We start from the raw sequence: 14,507 nt of genomic DNA on the forward strand, positions 1-14,507 counted from the left end.
AACGGAAATAAGGATGTAGGCACCACGATCAAAACATTGGGGACACCGCCCCATCCAACGAGGAATATGTGCTCATGCGCACTTTCGGCGCATTGCGAAACTCTTTGAGGTGATCTTCCGAGTTTGCTAGACCGACTTGCGGGGGAGTTAGCGGGAGCGAATCCCTCCACTTCTCACCGAGGAGGGGAGATATCTGGGGATAACGAGCTGTCGCTTCATGAGCGCTCCCTGAAGCCGGCTGCAGCTCAAGACTGATAGCCTCGTCGGACCCCGCAGTCTGAGCTGTCCATATAGTATCAGACTCGTTCGCAACGACGGTGCCGCCACCGTAACGCCCACTGTCGATCCGGTGGGTTGTGGAGGTGACGGACCCTGGGAGAGCGTCCCGAAGCTCGCTCTGTCGCTCGGGGCTGGGGCGATGGAAGGACGGGGTGGGATCACCCCGGGATCGAGACGAGGGTGCGGCGGTGATGAGACGAGCGTCTGTACCAGCATGGGAATGAACTTCCTGGAGTGCAGGCTGGAACGGATGGGACCCCATCTTGACGGCGACGCGGGGGGCGTGAGGAGGCAACTGTACTTGCCTCGGCACAGGTATGTCCGATGCGTCCACACGCTGCATATGCTGAGGATAATGCATGCGCCCCACATGCTGGCCAGCAAGGGCCATCTCGCCGAGATGTTCCTGCGAGTACCGGGCGTCGAAGATGTGCGCGGAAGTGAAAACGCCGCGGCGCTGGCCGTCGCTGAAGGTCGGGTAACTCGCGGTCGTGCCAAAGTGCGGCGTTCCCGTCCACGAGACATAGCTGGCGCCGCTCTGTAGCCATCCTGTCGCGACACCAGGCTGAAGGTGGCCAAAGGCAAGGTCAACCGCGTTGGAAGCCGAAGCGCCAGTAGCTCGCGGCGCCGATGCCTCCGCGCCTGCCTTGATCCGCTTCGACGTGTCGACCGGGGCCTGCGGCTTGTCATACGGAGTGGGCCTCTGCCGGGTATCGACGTAGGGTGACCCAAGACGACGCGGAAAGTTGGGGGTGCGTCTGTCGCGATGGTAAGAGCGCTTCGGTCTATCCACAAGGGAAGACGGTGCTGGGGATAGGTTGGGAGGGTGCGCCGCTTGGAGAGATGGAATGATTGGATGCGGTAGTGCGGAGGGGGGACCTTGCGACTCGAATTCGATCCCATAACCTCTCGCACCTCCACTGTGGCGTTGGTTCGCTCTGGGGGCGGTGGCGCGAGCGTGTTCTCTGCCGTAGGACTGTATTACAGGTATGTCGTCCGTTAAGCCCCATTTCTGTGATACTGATATAGAAGACTCACAGCGCGGAGGGCAGACTCGGACGCCGCCATCGATTGCGTACCCATCAAAATCGGTGGCGAGACGACGGTCTGACGAGGGAGCTCCGCCTGGTCGGACCGTTGCACATGTTTCTTCGCTGTATAGCGGAAAACGCGTTTGCGGTGCCTGAGCGTGTAGGGGCTAACCACTGGTGGGGGTGCCGTGATGAGAATGGGCTGTCGTCTTAGGCCTCGTTGCTCTTTGGTTAATTTGAAGTCCATCCTTCCAAACCGTGCACGTCTTTCCTCGACGTTCTAAACAACATGAGCGTCATGCTTAGTCACATTCAAGACATAACAGGCGAGGGGACATACCGGGACGGCATTCTTGATTATCGTTTGGGTCTCATACGGCGTTTGAGGAGAGGAGGGCGGGGGAGTTCTATCTTTCTTCGATTCATATGAGGATTTCTTACGCGCCACCATGGTGCGAAGGGTGTCAGTGTGTATATACAGGGGTGAAAGAACGAGCAGGGACGTTGCCACACTTGAGGAACGGTGCCGCGCCCGTCCCGGCGGCTTTTGTACTTTCCAGCCACCTCCGTCGGAGTTGTGTCTGTGAGAAAATGACACAGCATCAGCGGCATGTCCTAGAACTCAAAGGCGCACCGCTCTGCACGTGCATCAGAGGGCGATGGAACTTCATTTACTTGTCCAGCTGCGCAGCGGCGGTGGGCAGTAGGAGCTTCGATCAAATGGCAAAATCCGAGAACCAGCTCCGGAACCGCGCCCAAATACACCTAATGGGACGTCCCCGGGCTCGCGCGGAGTCATGCACATCGCGCACGTCACAAAAGGGGTTTCCCTGTGATATCCTGGTGATATTTGGAGCCACGTTGCCCCGCGTCGCGGTGCTTCCTCAGGTACTGATCTGCGAGACCTGCCTTAGAGTCAGCCGTACAGATTGCCTCGAGGCGACAGCGCAGGGCAGATCTCACGGTTGAGATTCGGCGTGTTGCCTGCCAGCGTACATGCCTTTGTTCTGGAAAAGGAACGATGAGCGCAGGCTCCAAGGTATGTGCACAGGCCTCACGCATTCCACATGAGGAGGGCAGTGCGCCACCGGTTGGGCGGGCGCCCTCGGGCGTGCCGCGCTGTTCCCGCATCGTCTCCTGAGAAGCCTCCTTATGGGCCAAAACAGAGGCAGGGTAAGGGCGCGAAAGACCTGCATGATGGTGGCGCGGGAAACATTCTATACCATTGGAAATAGGAGGACGAGATTATTACACGATACGGATACTAAGCAAGGAGCGTCACGAGGGAAACGAGAGGGGCGTAGCTTTGGGTTCTCCGATGTACTCAGCCTCGGTAACGTCATCACTCGTCGTATTCGGAATCCGACGAGGTGACCGAGTTGACGGACACAGTGCTCGTTGAGTATCCCCGCGGAGGGATGTGCCAGCGGTATTGGGTGGCTGGTACGGCCAACACGTGTGTCGAAGCTTTGAAGGCGACTTGCTTGAGCGGGGAAGACGTCTTCGGGGCGTGCCCGTGCGATGCGGTCTTTTTGTACCTCGTTTGGTCAGCCGCAGGCTCCGCGGCAGACGACGGGCCCGCGCGTGCGTCGCGGTCGCTCGTGCGCGAGGAAGATGATCCCTGCGCGAGATTGTTGGTCGAGGGCTGAGACCGGTTGTTGCTCGTAGAGGATTGGGCTTGACTGTTGTTCGTTGTCTGGCGCGTATCGGAGCGCCTGGGGTTGTTCTCGAGACCAGGCGGCGGTCCCAGAGCAAGAAGCGCGCGGTGCCGTCTGGCGTCTTCGTCATCTTCTATGACAACTGGGTTTTTTGCTGAGCCTGGAGGCGGAAGCGGGACACTTGCGCTAGTAAGCTCGTGCTCGTCGTAGTGCTGCGGCACGCGGTCAAGTTGAGTTCCACCGTTTCCGTAGATATTGGTCAAGAGACTCACATCGGCATTGAGTGGAACGTCAGGGACGCCCCTGGGCTTGTAAGACGAGACCGTTGAGTTGCTGTTGCGAACTCGAGGCATAATGGCTTGGAAGGATGGCGTAGAAGGTGTTAGGTTGAGTGAGCTGTGGGATGCTGCAGGTGAACGAAGTCTCGGAAAATCGCAGAAGAGGTCAGATATATATGTTCGTAGGCTGGTCCAAGCAAGCAGTGGCGTGGCTGAAGGCCCTAGTAGCTCCGGATCCTCAGACGTGCAGTCCAAGCGGGGCTAAACAAAGCGCGTTCGTGCTCGATCTGCGACGCAAATAAAATATCTGGCTGCGCATGATGATCAGCCATACTACCGTTAGTCTCCGTACCTCTCCAAAACATGATCAAGTTCCGGCTACGCTTGGGTTGAAATGTCGCATAGACTAGCAATGTCGAGGGAAAAGTTAAGTTCGCGCACGGAGTAAGCGCCAGCGCCGTGTGTTATATAGCGCTTCGGCCCGCCTCTTTCCTGATGAAACGATTGGTCCCGCCGCGGCCTAACGCGCCCTCTCTCTCTTAAGTTCCTCCACTATGGTGACGACTAGCATTGTTCATCGGTTCCAGAAGTAGCGACCGCAGACTGGTCTCTAGGTGTGCGTCGAGGCTACAATGATTCATTATTGAAAAAAATTCAAGATTCTGGATTGAACGAGTCCTGATATGTCCAGATGTTACACAAATGGGTGTCCGATCGATCATGATGCCGTCCAAATGTTTTCTCACTCAGATCTCCTTCGCCTCGATGATCCTAGCCCCCAGGTCGTTCACTTCCAGCGCACTTATAACCTCCCCGTACTCTGTCTCCCAGGCACTCCTTTGTACTCATCGCCTCTGTGTGTCTACTGAGGATGTCTCAGGTCGCGGCTTAGCTTTCTTTAGCTAAAGAGAACACGGCCTATGTACCACTGGAGGAGCATCATGATGGATCATATACGTCTCGAAGGTAAGCACCAATGTGCACCGTATCACTGTACGTGCTGCCCATGACCACATCTGCTTAGCATGGAGTACACGCGATGCTCAAGTCAGATCGAGCATACCGCGCGGCGCATCATACATAGTACGTTCAATACCGATGGACAGTGTCGTGCAGAACTGTACCTGTCAGCTATAGGTATTACGAAGATTAGAATCTCCGTGATGCCTATAGCCTACGGGTACCGAGTCTCAAACCCCAAAACAGCAGTGGTCATGTAGTCCTCTCTTGAACTGTCCTCACATTCATCTAGTCTTGGACTGTGCGAAGGAGGTTGGAAATCATTCAAATTCGAAAGGAGCTTCACCGAGCCGATCGGCTGTTAGGCGATACTATGGTAAAAGACAACTTTGACCAGATGAATAGCACGTTGGGTCCAAAGGAAATGTGGAAGACGGTACGGTGCAACGAATGCTAAGAAAAAGAGGGGATATAGGTATGACGAAGAGCCGATTCGGACACTGCACCACCCAAAGAGGTATACGTGCTCACCCGCTGTCCCTCGTAGGGCGCGATGCGGGGTTCCGAATCGGTAGAGCCAGCTGGTATAGAAGCTGCCAGGGCCGGACCCCACCACCGCTCCATCAGCGCTGGAGGGCCCCATAGATACTCATCAGGCGCTGCATGGTGAGTGCCCTCGAAATCGGATTGCGACTCTGGTCCGAGGCCCACGACAGGCACGTCGCAAGGCATAGCTCCATCAATGCAAGCGAGGCATTCAGCAGCCCATACACCGGCACTGGGGATGCCGCTGGAGATATCGCCCAGTCCGGTATCGACCTGGACGATCACTGATTCGGGGGCTGGGTATCCTGCAAGAGTACTAGCCCAAGAGACGTCATCCTGCTCGCCGAATCCAGCCTGTCCAGGATAGAAGCGCGGTTGAGTGGGATCGCCATGAGACGTAGATGACGATCGCGCGGCGACGATGCGGCCGTCCGCACTAGCGTGAGCATGCGCTTGCTGACGGTGAGCGGGCTGGACGCAAGCTTCACTCTCGACCTCAACGCGGGCGCGGGTGTTGTGATGGGGAGGTCCTGGGGCCGGTACGTTCCACGTGTCTTCATGTTGCGTGTGCTGGTGACGAGGGTGCTGTTCGGGGATGAGCTCTCCCTGGCGCTGGCGGTCGCTGAAGAGGCTCGGGTCAATGGCGGTGGTGTCGAAATGATGTACTCCCGCCCATAGGTCGTAGCTGGCGCCGGTCTGCCTCGATCCCGTCGCGAGGCCACATTGAGGGGCAGAGACAGAGCCGACCGAGTTGATACCGGGGGCGTGGGCTGGGGCACGAGTACCTCGCCGCGCCAATGCCTCTTCGATAGCCTTGACTTGGTTCAATGTGTTTTCGAGGATTCGCAGTTTGTCGCGGAGACGTCGCCGCCCAAAGTCACCCTCTTGTGGCGTGAGACGACGTAGATCCGAGTCCAGGTCAATGGGGCCACCATTGCCGCGACGGCGAGTGCGTTGTGATCTGTGCGCTAGATACGACGACCGACGGAGGTAGGGAGAAGGCACCGTTTGTTGGGAGGGTATGTGTGGGTGCGGCAGTGAGGGGAGCGGACCATGCGCATCGAACCCATTATCTCCCACTCTCTTGTTGCGGCACCCGTTCGATTTGGAGATCGCATTGCCAGTGCGCTTCCCAGCGGACTGTATACGACGTCCTCCATTGAGCTCTCTGGACTGCCTGTACGCGATGCTAACATGAGAAACTCACAGCGTGCGCGGAAGGCTTGTGCGCCGCCACCGATGCGGGATCCATCAAAGTTGGTGGCGAGCCTCCGATGGCTTGAGGGGAGAGTTGCGCCTCTGTGGGCGAGTGCGTCGGTTCCCGCGGGTCGCAGGCTTTGTCGAGGTGCGCGCGAGGGCCTGAGGCTGGGCGCGGTTTAATGGGGATGGGGATGGCTGCTTGTGATCGGGGCGCCGGGTCTGGTGGCGATTTGTTCACTCGGAACAAATTGTATCCTTTCTGCTGTTCTTCATCCTAAGCGACGCCGGACGCCATGGTTAGTATAATGCTACGCACATCCGCGCATCAGGGAACAGGACGTACGGGGAAAGACTTCTTGATTTTTTGGGGGAGGTCCCAGGTCATGTTTATGGGACAGCGTTGCGGGGCTGTTTCGCCAGTCTGCGAGAGTTCTGCGCGCGACATGGCGGATAAATGGGAAGGCGCGACGCTAGTAGTGGAGTAAACTTTGCGCGACTCGCGTCGTGGTGGAGTGCCAGGAGGATATAGCGCACAAGAGTCTCGCCACAGTTGAGGTCCGAGGAACGGTGCCGTGGTTCTTGTACTAAATTCGAACCACCACCGTCGGAGTTGTGTCTGTGAGAAAAGACACAGCATCAACGGCGTGCCCCAGAGCCAGCCCGCTCTGCACGTGCATCAGAGAACGATGCTAGAACCTCATGTACATGCACCGCAGGGCAGCGGCGGTGAGCACCAAGAGCTTCTATCAAAACGGCGAAAACCGAGAACCAGCACCGGGTCTGCGCCCAAATACACGAAAGGAGACGTCCCTAGACTCGCGATGACTCCGCCGAGTCACTGATGCCCCGCGCGTCCTACAAGGGGTCTTGTGTGATATTCTGACGGTGTATAGCACCACGCGCGCCGAGCTTCCTACGACGCTGAATTACAAAACTACAGGTCGAGTTGGAGTCGGAGTCGGCTGCACAGGTGGCCTCGAGGCAGAAGCGCTGTGCAGATTCCACGGTTGAGATCTAGCGTGTTGCCTGTCAGCGTGCATCCCTTTGTTCTTAAAAAGGAGTGATGAGCGCACGCGCTGGTCTCTGGTGGACATACGCGAGCCTCACACGTAGCCCATGAGGATGGCAGTTCGCCGCCAGTTGGTCGCGCAGCCCCGGGCCCGGGCGCGCAGCACTCAGCCAGTCAGACATACAGCCCGGATCCTGGGGTAATGGCGAGAGGTTGTCAAGGCTCGAGACGGAATTTCGAGGGTGGCGTAAAGACGGTGTATATTCTGTTAAGCACTGCGGTACTTGTACAATCTGCAGATCCCATGAGAAAAGCGTGATGTGATGTGAAACAGAGATTAAGGGGGGGGGGCGTACCTTTGGCTTCTCCGAAGTGCCTAGCCCCGTTAATATGCCGTCACTCGTATTCGGAATCCGACGATACCGCCAGCACGTCTGTTGATGTCCGCATACAACGTAGAGATCATCCTCTATGATGGGCGTCCGACGCGGCCTTCATTTTGACACTTGCCCTTCGTGCGGCTGACGAGAGGGTTGCGACCCAGGCGCGGGGAGGCATTGTTCAAAGACAGCTGTTGTTCGTCGCTTAGCGGTCGGTGCGCGTGAAGCGCCGAGTGGATTGTCGAGGTCCTGTCATGGGATAGGTCCCCGGAACTTCCCTAGGTTTCCGTCGGAATCTACAGTGACCAGGTCATGTACGAGGAGCCACTGGCCCTCGGCGAGCGGATCCGGCGACATCACCACTGGCTGATTCCTTACTGCTTGAGATAGCAATAGTCGGAAGTATGCGGATGGAGGACTCTTGGTTATCACTGACCTATAGACCAGAGTTGTCGGGGAAGGAAGGATCGTCAAGTTCAAGATGCAAGGGTCCACAACTTGGCGGCGAGGAGCCTCGTGGCAGAACGTTGGGCAACGAGCGGGTGATCCCGCCGCTGTCTAGATGCGGTAATATCCCGCCACCGAGCGCCAACCAATGTGTGGCTTTCGTCTTCCGTCCTACTGAAACAGGCCGAGTCGTTTGCACGCGATACGCACACAACTGCACTCCTTGTATCGACACACGCCATTGTGGATCGCGAAACCTAACGGCTGTTATGCCACACCGAATATAGTAGTCCTTCTCCAGTTTCCTACCGCAATGCTACTGCCGTTCCTACCCACGCGTGAGCGCACACATCCGACACTCGCCAAAGGTGACTGTCCCGATGCTTTGCTTCACCACATACAGGCCCCCTGCTCCGATCTGCGCCCCTTGCTTCTGCCGAATCGACGCGGCGTTCTACTACAAGCCGATATCCACCGTCTCCCTCTCTGATTTTACGGCCGTCTCTGGCAGCGGCGCGCGTGCATCGATCCCGCGCCCAGTATGGGTATGAACAAGGCAAGGGCTTACCCTGGCGCGGGGAGGAGCGACGACGACGCAGACGCGGACGTGGAATGCGGGTCGTCGCGTGAGCGGCGCTCGAAGCTCGGCGTCGAGTAGCGCAACTCGCACGATTTGTACGACTCCGCGGTCTCGCGCGGCTCTCGATCGGGCGCGAGTTCGAGCGATCAGAGCTCTGCGGCTGCATTCCGCTCCAGCTCCTGTCCCGGAGTGCCCAGAACGCATGTGCGAGTCGCGCGAGAGCGCCGGGATGTCGTCGGTGGAGGGCGCCCTGGGGGACGGTGGATTGCGAGCGAAGCGACGCGAGACGGCTTCTGAAGGCCTCCTGCGAGGCATTGAATGAGAGACGGTTGCGGCGGAGCTTGTCCTTGATGTGGCAACAGAGCAGGACGCCGCCGCCGAGCGCGCTAAGGGTGCCGAGGGTAGCAAGGCGAGGCGGCGACGGTGGTGGTCTTGCGCGCATGCATGGAAGCGTCGAACACGTTATAAGTACTCGTGGACCCTTGAGCTAGGGTAGCCCCTAGTGAGGCATCAGACGTGCAGTCCAAGTGACTTCAGGGCTAACAAAGCGTGTTTTTGCTTGATGATTCGATCCGCGACGCAAAGCAAATGCCTGGCATACTATCAGCATTTTATCCTACTGCTAGACGAACCTCTATACCACGGAGGCTTATGTCGAGACTCGCATGGACTAGCGATGTGGTGGGAGGAGGCAAGTCCGACACGGAGGAAGCGCCTTGCGTCTCAGGGCGCATGGTTCCGCCGCCGCCGTACGCGAGCTCTCTTTCGACCTTCCTTCGTTTCGGTGGTATCTGACAATATTGGTCGGTGGTACCACCATCAGTGATTTATGCGGCCCCGCGTGAGTCTGCGTCGAGGCTTCAGCCAATGAAAAAAATTCCCAGATCCTGGATTGAACGAGTTCGATCTGTTCAGATGCTGCGATCGATTACTCCGAGTCTCTAGACGCTTGTTCTCGTCTCTCTTGTCATTGAATATTGAGCACCTCCTCCTCCCTGCCAAACTCAGTGGATCCAAGATACACTCTCTCGCAGACGCGGACGCTACACTCTTCACTACTAAGAGCTCATCTCTGGGTACTCAGGTTGGGGTCTAGGCCAGAAGAGCGCGGCCCGCTATCGGAAGAGTCCATGTAGTACGCCTCGGGATGACGGACGCAGACCACGAAGGCGAGTGGGCACGGGCGTGCAAGTGATCTACATACGTGTACCGATTCGCGGAGCTAGTGTCGCACAGGGCTGTACCCGTCAGCTATGGGTACTAAAATGATTTTAGATCAATATAGTGCCCATAGCTTACGGGCGTGTCTTACCGTACTATGAGTTGTTGATGTTCATGGTCTTTCAGTTCATTGACAGCGCAAACGTGATCTCCAGGTTTTCTAACGACCTGCTCGGAGCTTCCTATCTGGTCGGGTCAATATCGATGGTGAGTGAGCGTCACACAGAACTATACCCGGTGTCAGCTCTAGATGCTAAAGTCATATGGCATCCCCTCGGTACCTATGACCTACGTGCACCGAGTCATGAAGCCAGTGCCTCACAGATATGGCATATACTTACTGGATGGTGTCTTTCAAATGATCCGAATTCGAAGGGGTGCCGCGCCAGGCCAATATGTACACGAGGCACAAACAACAGCAAGCAGTAACAAGGTGAAGATCATAGCATAATCAGGAGATATGGGTGAGTTGACCAAATCCGAACACTGCATCATCCAAAGATGAGTACGTGCTCACTAGCGCTTGCGGCCGCTTATGGGCGCGTTGCGGACATCTGCATTCATGAGGCAGCATGTACTGTCGATGAGGCTTGAAGCGGCGCGGTGTTGAACCGTAGTCCGCTCGCCCGAGAGCAGCCTCCCGACGGACAGACCAATCATCCGCACGAGCTGCATTGTCACGGCGTTTGTGGACGTGGTGCATACTTGCAACTTCATCACCTAGTTCTGACCCTAGATACTCTTCATGCTCTGAATCCCCGACTCTACGCGATCTCTGCGTCGTGCGCGAATGTCGCGAGGAAGTTCGTCGTGACGGTGGAGGGCTGACGCAGGAAGGGGAGATGCTCTGGAGATCCGACTTCCTCAAACGCAGACTCCGGACATGCCCAAGCAAGGTACGGTTCGCCGGAATCAATCGGGAGTACATATAAAAGTACACAAGCCTCGCCGAATACATACGGACGCCCCCAGGGCCAGTCCAGCGATAGCAAGATAGAAGACAGTCCTCGCTAGCACCTCGTTCATACATTCATGCTGGATCCATACCTCGGCATGTCGATCGTTATGGCGCGGTCCCGGCCGAGCTGCCGCGCGACCTTGTACTCGACGATGTTCGAGATGCTTCCTCCCTGGGAGACCTGCAGCAAGCCGAAGAGTCAACGAACGCGGTAGGGATATGTACATGCGGGACGATGACTTACGTATGACGACGGAGCGAATCGCGGGTCTGACTCGATCGGGCCGGCCGAAGGCAGGTTGCTCAGCCCGATCTCCAGGGCTACGGAGCCGGTGCCGTATGACGCCAGTGTCCGCCTGAAGTTGAGACTGTACGGAAACGATGCGAGAACGTTGGTGCACGATATACGTGCGAAGGGGGGTAGTTGATACGTACGTGCCGATTACCGAATTCACATACACTGGGAGACCGGCGTATTAGCAACCTATTGCTGTTCGTGGTGTAGTGTAGAACGTCCACTCACTCTTCGTGACGACGATATCGAGTGCAATGTAAACCATGCTGGTGCTGTTCAGGTAAACAAGAGGCTGTATGTCCGAGTTGGTTTCAATTGAGCACATAGCTGATGGGACACGCGTACGAAGATCAAGGAGAGAATACTGAAAATCCTGTGTAGCCGGACATCAGCCAGAAGATGAAGGCCGGGTTAGGTGGTCGGCGTACTCTGTGAGAAGCCCTGCGAGTTCGATACTCAGCATTGTAAGGTCAAGGCAGCGGAGTAAGCACACGTACCTGTTGAGATGATGTATGCAATCAGAACGTCGAGCATGGAGTCGGTCCTACATCATGAAAGTAGGTTATGATCACACATCCGGAAAGAACTCGTGTCACTCACTTGGCAATCCCCGTACGACTCCGGTGCAAGACGAAGATGAGCACCGTCGTCAGAATGATATCCGACACCACGACGAGCGCGAAGGCGACGGAGTAGAGCCACTAGAGAAGTTCGTGTCATTCGCTGGTACTGGCACATAACGAGTAGTATACTCAGTACTCACAGTGAGCTCCCGGAACTCGCCGTAGGATGGCAGCAACGACCTGTAGGGCGTGGTGAGTCGGATATACAAACACCACACGACCTAGTCTTCCGCACTTACGCTTGCGCGGCTGCATCTATATTGTATCGTCAGTTGAGCACTCTGACATCGATGGTCGGAGCAGACTTACATGTGGAGCATGCTACGGCGACAACGAATGAAGCGGTGTCAATGACCAGTCGGCATTAAGACGTGCAATCACGTACCTAGTTCGCCTAAGAAGATGACCACCTGCACAGGAAGTCAGCTATGTTCGTTGGAGTATCTTGGGGCAATGCATACAGCGATGACGACCAGGAATCTGTACTTGGGACCGACTACGCCAAACACTTAGTATGTATTTGATCCAGGTATAGTGAAGGTACATACTGAGCCATACTCGGCGAGCGTAAAAGCTATTTCAAGTGTCGGTAAGCGTGATCTTGCTGCTACAAATGATAGTTTATCTCTACCATTGGCAGGAGACAATGGTAACGGCCTATTGAATACATCGTTCAGCTGTAGCGCCAGAATGGCAAGAGGATATGACGTACTGCTATTAGACCGAGGTTCTGTGTGCAAGGTATAAACGATAAACATGCGGACTCGCGCTACACAAGGCGACGTACATCGATTGACCTGCAAATGCGCGGAAGTAGGGTGAATGGAAGCTCGCAATGATAAGAGACAGCGACGACATACCACACTCGAGTGAACAGTACTGCAGGTTGGAAATAGTGGCCCACAAGGTAGTAGTAACTTCGTTGAAGATCAGTGATAGAAGATCTATTCCCATAAATGCTACGCACCACGTATGCATGCTCAAGATGACGTGAAGCGTGTCCACGAGCCTGAAAAGAGGTTGAGCAGCAGACCTAGGTCTTTGAAACCCTGTACATACATGATGAACGCCACCTAGGATGAAAGGAAAACCGTAAGAACGAGGCCTCAAACTGAGGTGACGATATCATTGCGACTCACATATCCCTTAATGAACCAGGAATCGTTGAAACCCATGCGACTGTATCTGTAAACTTGATGGATGGCCAAGCCATATAGGCTGAAACGGTATGTGAGTCGAAAGACAGACAAATAGAAGACAGAACTGTACGCACATGAGACCGAAGAATGTACCTAGCAAAGTAGCGCCGTAGGTGTTGTCCAAGCTAGGGGGGTCGCCGCTGGCGGGAAGCCCAGGTAGTCCTACGGAGGCGGCGCTCATCCTTGATCGCACCGGGGGGAAAGTGAACGTGCGGAGGGCTCTTCATAGTTGGAAAGCTGCTAACTTAAGTGCACGCGGAGAATTGCCCGTGTGCACGAAGCGCAGGACATCAGCTTCTCTCAGTTCTCTGTATATTCGAAATGCCGCCGGGAGGCACCAGCGATGGCAGCTCACGGCCAGATTTGCAGAGAAGACAATGTACGGCGCTGATCGATTTGCGCCGGCGTGTCTTATGACCTCTGCCCGCCGTGGGTGTGCTATTTCTTATCAAAGACGGCCTTCACCATGGCGAGCATGCGACTGGTGGGATGATGGAGGTGGGCCTTCCTTTGATAGAAGAGTAGTGTTAGTTAAGCAGGTCTCGCTTAACACCGCCGCCAGCAAACTCGAAGGGAGAGTAGAACCGAGGACGCTGACCTGCCTTTGAATGGACGTCCAAACTAATGTCGATATCATGCTCATATGTTCGGCATCATCGTCACAGTTGGGACCACCTCGCAAACGGAAAGCTGTATATGCTCCAGTTTGATGATCCTGTCAGGAAGCTGATTTGGGGAATAGGCCGCTCAGCAGGTATAAAGCCGCCGGTGCCAGTGTTCAGGACGCTCTGTTTCGAAGGCTCAATGAGACAAGAGAGCAGTGACGGCCATCAAAGACTTCTAATAGCAGTCAAAGTACGAGTTTGACGCAGAAGGCCTGAGTGAAAGTGGCGAAGCTGGAGAGAATCGATCATCATACGGGCCCATGGTCGGCGGAAGAAAGAACAGTCTGCTGCCGGCGACGCCTGTGGCGCTGCCCGCCATAGAGCGCCGGCGCCTAGCATGATGCCTCTCTCTCCCTTCCTCCCATGGCCAGCAACGTCGAAACTCCCTTCTTAGCCGAACATTTTTGCCTTTTCGAAGGCGGTTGGATGCTATGTGCCAGCGCACTGTATCATTCCGCATACATATGCCATGCTCCAAATGCAACCCGCTGTGAGACGCAGGACTGTGCCGATGATAAACGTTAACGGTACGCCGAGAACTTCAACAGTGAACCCGCTGCAGTATGCATAATCTATCTATATCATGGCGGGGCCCAATTGAGATCATAACTGACGATCTTCCTATCTTCTTATACAGCAGACTTTGTTCCTTGGATGCATCCCCGCGACGACTCACCTTGACATGATCGTCCAACGCTTCCGCGCGGCTCAGTGCGAGACTCGAGTATCCCACAAGTGTCACGGTCCATTCCGAAGCGATATCCATGGGAAGATCTCCGCTCGGTCACACACGGGCGCAGCGTCCATGGCAGCCATCTGTCATACGGTATACCATAGTGTCTTCCATCACTAACGAACCTAACAGTGGGAGACACGGATCGACCTCCGATTGCAGGGCCCACTACCGATCAATTGCGAACTGTCCAACATTCGTTCATTTAGTGCCTTGGTCATCGACACGTGCGCTATCTTGCAAGTGTGTGCGGGACACGAAGGTATAGTAGCTGTGCCCACTAAACTTTGCGATGACGCGTAGAGCTTACTGACTCGGACACTGATGCACAGCGACGAGGTGTTCATCGAAAGGAGAGGGCTATTGCCGCAGACTCGCAGCACAGTCATCGGCGGTCTCGAGCGCATTGCATCTCCAGTCGCCGGGAGAATTCGAAGGGATCGAC

General features: G+C 55.8%; 4 protein-coding genes across 4 annotated transcripts; all 4 read right to left on the minus strand.

Moving 5' to 3' along the window:
- Positions 1-28: 28 nt before the first annotated feature.
- Positions 29-1,761, minus strand: TRAVEDRAFT_48756 (uncharacterized protein; the record flags this gene model as incomplete). The annotated part of the gene is made up of 3 exons (XM_008041151.1): positions 29-1,255; positions 1,318-1,590; positions 1,651-1,761. The coding sequence occupies 3 exons, from the start codon at positions 1,759-1,761 to the stop codon at positions 29-31; spliced, it is 1,611 nt and encodes a 536-aa protein (XP_008039342.1).
- An 891-nt stretch (positions 1,762-2,652) lies between these two features.
- On the minus strand, positions 2,653-3,321 carry TRAVEDRAFT_48757 (uncharacterized protein; the record flags this gene model as incomplete). Its single annotated transcript, XM_008041152.1, has 2 exons — positions 2,653-3,180; positions 3,241-3,321. The coding sequence occupies 2 exons, from the start codon at positions 3,319-3,321 to the stop codon at positions 2,653-2,655; spliced, it is 609 nt and encodes a 202-aa protein (XP_008039343.1).
- A 1,099-nt stretch (positions 3,322-4,420) lies between these two features.
- On the minus strand, positions 4,421-6,397 carry TRAVEDRAFT_21257 (uncharacterized protein; the record flags this gene model as incomplete). The annotated part of the gene is made up of 4 exons (XM_008040870.1): positions 4,421-4,564; positions 4,738-5,892; positions 5,960-6,226; positions 6,296-6,397. The coding sequence occupies 4 exons, from the start codon at positions 6,395-6,397 to the stop codon at positions 4,421-4,423; spliced, it is 1,668 nt and encodes a 555-aa protein (XP_008039061.1).
- Positions 6,398-10,611: 4,214 nt separating this feature from the next.
- TRAVEDRAFT_48759 (uncharacterized protein) lies at positions 10,612-12,845 on the minus strand (the record flags this gene model as incomplete). The annotated part of the gene is made up of 22 exons (XM_008041153.1): positions 10,612-10,728; positions 10,792-10,915; positions 10,983-11,007; positions 11,071-11,134; positions 11,188-11,215; positions 11,271-11,283; positions 11,340-11,386; positions 11,443-11,543; positions 11,606-11,645; positions 11,705-11,720; positions 11,775-11,786; positions 11,851-11,875; positions 11,927-11,961; positions 12,014-12,039; positions 12,097-12,122; positions 12,178-12,195; positions 12,253-12,262; positions 12,326-12,382; positions 12,433-12,474; positions 12,525-12,538; positions 12,605-12,683; positions 12,739-12,845. The coding sequence occupies 22 exons, from the start codon at positions 12,843-12,845 to the stop codon at positions 10,612-10,614; spliced, it is 1,026 nt and encodes a 341-aa protein (XP_008039344.1).
- Positions 12,846-14,507: the final 1,662 nt, after the last annotated feature.

Source organism: Trametes versicolor (assembly GCF_000271585.1).
Source record: "Trametes versicolor FP-101664 SS1 unplaced genomic scaffold TRAVEscaffold_7, whole genome shotgun sequence".
Classification (NCBI taxonomy): domain Eukaryota; kingdom Fungi; phylum Basidiomycota; class Agaricomycetes; order Polyporales; family Polyporaceae; genus Trametes; species Trametes versicolor.